We start from the raw sequence: 3,804 nt of genomic DNA on the forward strand, positions 1-3,804 counted from the left end.
AAAAAAAAAAAAAAAAAAAAAAAAAATAGAACCCACAGCTTCTCTGAGAGGTTCAGTAGGCATGTCTATTTCAGTAATTAAATAGAATTGTAGAGAACAATGTTTCTTGGATCTTTGTTCATTTTCTTTACTTTTTTATGCATATATTTTGCTATTTCTTTTGTGACATGTGTAAATTTATGTGTGTATTTCTTTTTCTCCTTTGGTGTTTGTTCCCTTCTATTTTCAGTCATTGAGTAAACTTTCCATTTTTCTTTCTTTTTTTCCTTTTTCTTCTGCATCTTGTTTATGTTGTACGGAATTGACAGCATATTGTCAGGGCAGAAATAGTGAAGTACCCGGAAGAAGATAATCAACATACCAACTCTGCTCAGAGTAGAATCTGTTCAGTACAGTAGTGCAGGTATTAATTGATAAACTGTTGCAGTTTGGGGGAGGAGGGTGGGGAGAACTAGTGAATGCTGTCTTGTTCTTTATTCTTTATGAATAGAGAAGTTCAAATGATTATTGTACATTATTGGGAATTAATATTGCATAAGTCCTGGTTTAGAACTTTGAAAAATCGATCCTTTGCTGGGAGACTTATGACTTACACAAGGAATTGGGAAAAAAATTAAAATAATATTTCAGTTACTTTCAAACGTATTTGTCTTTATGGTTGTGTTTATTACATGTGCAGTGAAGTGGAGAATTGAGGCAGTTATTTCATTATTCATTCCTTACCATTTTTTCCTGAAATAGCCTGGTAATTGAAAGAGTATTTTTAAAATTTGCCTTGAGTTACCCTTCTTTGTCTGCTTGTGTGTGCAGAGTTAGTAAAAGAGTTGAAAACAGTAAAGGATTTGTTTTACTTTAAATAATTACTTAGAGATGAATGTTAGGGCATATTGCTAAATTCATTGTTTAAGATATTCCTTGAAGTGTGTATTAGAGGGAAGGAAGGAAGAGTTAAAAGTGTCTTTTGGTTTAAATTATTTTAAAAACATGAATATGAGGTAATTTTCTAACTTCTCATTATTCTATATTTTGTTAGAGTCATTATTCATAACCAATAGTGAGCTATTTGGAAGTAAGTTAGGGATTTGGGAGAACAGTTTTAAAAATTGGGTTGCTTAAAACATTTCTTCTTTATATGTAACTTCTCTTTGACATTTATATCTCTTCACTAACTCACAAATTGATAAACATTCTTTAAAAAGTTATGACTGGATAAAATGATTTATGGAAATATTAATAAATAATGATATTCTTTGAAATGGTGAGATCTTATCTATTAATTAAGATATATAAATGATTAATTTTAATTCCTTTGCTTTAAATTATAACCAGGACTTAATTTTTCATATTGATTTGCCAATGTTTTATTAGACTTTTGGTAACCTCAAGTTATTATTGTCGTAAAACCAGAGAAGACTCAGTAAAAGAAATGCTGTTACATCCTTAACAGAATTACCCCTGCCCCGCTACTCCCTCACCCTCCACCAAAATATATCCCAGCTTGACCTTAGTTGGTCCTGGCTGGTTCTTTTAATATCAGCTCCTGCTTCATTTATGATGTCTATCATCAGGAGTTCACCAAAGTTCAGAAAATAAAAATATACTTTAAGGAGCTCTTTCTAAATGTTCTGATGTCCTGATAATAACTTTGTTTTCTTTTATGACAGAGGGTGGTGAAGGCAGATATTGTAAACTACAACCAGGAACCTATGTCAAGAACTGTTAACCCTCCTAGAAGCTCTGTGTGTGCAGTTCAGTGAGCACATTTTTCTTCTGTATTGATAGTTCTGGCTCCCCTTCGCCTCTGTGTGGGCTCGAGGACCTGTAGAAACTTGTTTTATCAGTGACCATCTCTGTAGTTCAGTTAACGCTTTCCTCTCAACTCGCTTCATCATTGCCTGTTGCCTCAGCCTCAGGCAGCTCCTTGGACTGGAAAGAATTCAACTTTGGGACCACACACTTTGAATTCAAAATGGAAAGCCCGTTCTCTGGAATTAGACTGCTTCATTGAAAAAGAATAATGTTGGTTCTCTTTATGTCCTCACTTCTTTTTTCCCTGATGTAAGTTGTTTTAAACAAATATGAAAACTATCTAAGTCTTGATCATCAGCCAGGATTTTGCCACAGCACAGTTTCATACTCTTATCTGAACTCATACCTGGCAAAGTATGCTTCAGAGTACAAACATTTAAACGAGTAATATATTTTATCTACAGATACTTAAGAAGGCATTCTTTTGCTGTCTATTGTGAGTGAAAATATATAAAGCTGTATCTAACTGAAAATGCTTGAAATAAAGCTATAATAGAAATATTTTTTCATTTTTTAAAAAAGAGCCTAAATTCTTTATATTTTAGCTGTAGCTCACAAAGTAGTGAGTACTGGATATTGTATTTTTATTATTGTATCATGATCATTACATGTTGTGTAATACTCAGGTTAGACGGCTTTGTGAATTCTGATAAACGTTCAGCTGATGCTCCATGTGGACTTTCTCCTGCCAACTGTGTAAGAGTACTTCCAGAATGAATTATGACTATTGTTGGATCATCGTGGATCAGACTGTACCTGATGTTCAGATGTTTTTCTCCTGCAAATAAATTTATTTAAATTACTTCGGGGGGAGAATTTTCTTTCAGCCATCTTCCCTTTAGTTACAGAAAAACAAAGTGTTTTTGGATACAAATCAGTGATCATGTGAAGTTTAATAAACATTCAGTCACTTAGAGTTGTTAGGGTATTTGTTGGACTAGTTAAAATCAGACCCCATAGCCTGGCATTTCAGGAGCTCCATATCAGCTGCATCCTACCCGCCTACCTTTTCTCATGCTGCTTTTCTGTGTACTGCCTGCCTCTGTGCCAGTGGAGCCACGGCTCACTCCTGTGTGACTGATGCTTTCTGATGCTCTGCCTTCCTGTCTTTGCTGCACAGGTCCCTCTGCCTGGAATTCCTTCCCCCTCTCTAAATGTCTGCCTTCTTTCAGTCAGCCTTTAGACACCGTGAGGGGAGGGCTCTCTCTGTCTTGGTAACAGTTGTGTTGTGTTTTTTGTGTGCAGGCACAGTGCCTGGCTGGCATATGGGTGCTCTGTATTGGCCATATCGAAACGGGATGAATGCTGCTCCTCTGCAAAACCACTTCTGTCTCCACAGCTGCAAATTCCACATGAACACCTCTTGGATGGCCATTACACCTTCCAGTCTTGCATCACAGTTATTTGTGTCCTTGTGTTTTATTGTTCATAGACCATGAGCTTACTGAAGGACAGTCCTGGGTCTCTTTTTTCTCATGTCCTTCAGGAGTGCCTATCAGGGTGCGTTCCTCATAGGAGACTTGCCAGAGGTGTGTGTAGAAATTTTGGACATTTAATGTTACAGCCGTAAGGGATTTTAGAAAACTTGTTATTTCACATCTTGTGTGGCTAAGGAAACTGAAGTCTGGAGAGAAAAAGGAACTTGCCAGAGGTGGGAAAGCCCCTGGTGGTTCTGGTGCTGGGTGAGCAGGACTGCTTCTGGCTCTCCTTGCTGTCCCAGGACCTGGGCAGGGGCAGGCAGGGCCGTGAGCTGCTCTGGTATAATCATATTTAAAAAAAAAAAAAGAGAAAAAAAGGAACTTGCAAGAGGTCATGGAATCACAGAGGTAGACCCCATAGGAGATCTTCTGTCTCTCAGCCAGGGTGACACTTTTTCAAGAGTGGTTTGAAATTTAAGAATTTAAAAATTGTGGGGCTTCCCTGGTGGCGCAGTGGTTGAGAGTCCGCCTGCCGATGCAGGGAACACGGGTTCGTGCCCCAGTCTGGGAAGATCCC

The 3,804-nt window shown here is 37.6% G+C and overlaps 1 protein-coding gene across 3 annotated transcripts in view; it reads left to right on the plus strand.

Moving 5' to 3' along the window:
- RAB28 (RAB28, member RAS oncogene family) overlaps positions 1 to 2,612 on the plus strand; it is a 94,486-nt gene extending 91,874 nt beyond the window's left edge. For 2 of the 3 annotated variants that reach the window (XM_007446042.1, XM_007446040.1), the window contains one exon: positions 1,665 to 2,612. Coding sequence is in view for 2 of the 3 variants with exons in the window: in XM_007446040.1 (XP_007446102.1) it covers positions 1,665 to 1,757 (93 nt within the window). In the remaining variant the exon portion in view is untranslated. Of the gene's footprint in view, positions 1 to 308; positions 404 to 1,664 lie in introns of all 3 variants that reach the window. The other variant, XM_007446041.1, reaches the window with a different exon arrangement.
- The last annotated feature ends 1,192 nt before the right edge of the window (positions 2,613 to 3,804 follow it).

This window comes from Lipotes vexillifer, unplaced genomic scaffold, assembly GCF_000442215.2.
Source record: "Lipotes vexillifer unplaced genomic scaffold, Lipotes_vexillifer_v1.1 scaffold1469, whole genome shotgun sequence".
NCBI lineage: Eukaryota > Metazoa > Chordata > Mammalia > Artiodactyla > Lipotidae > Lipotes > Lipotes vexillifer.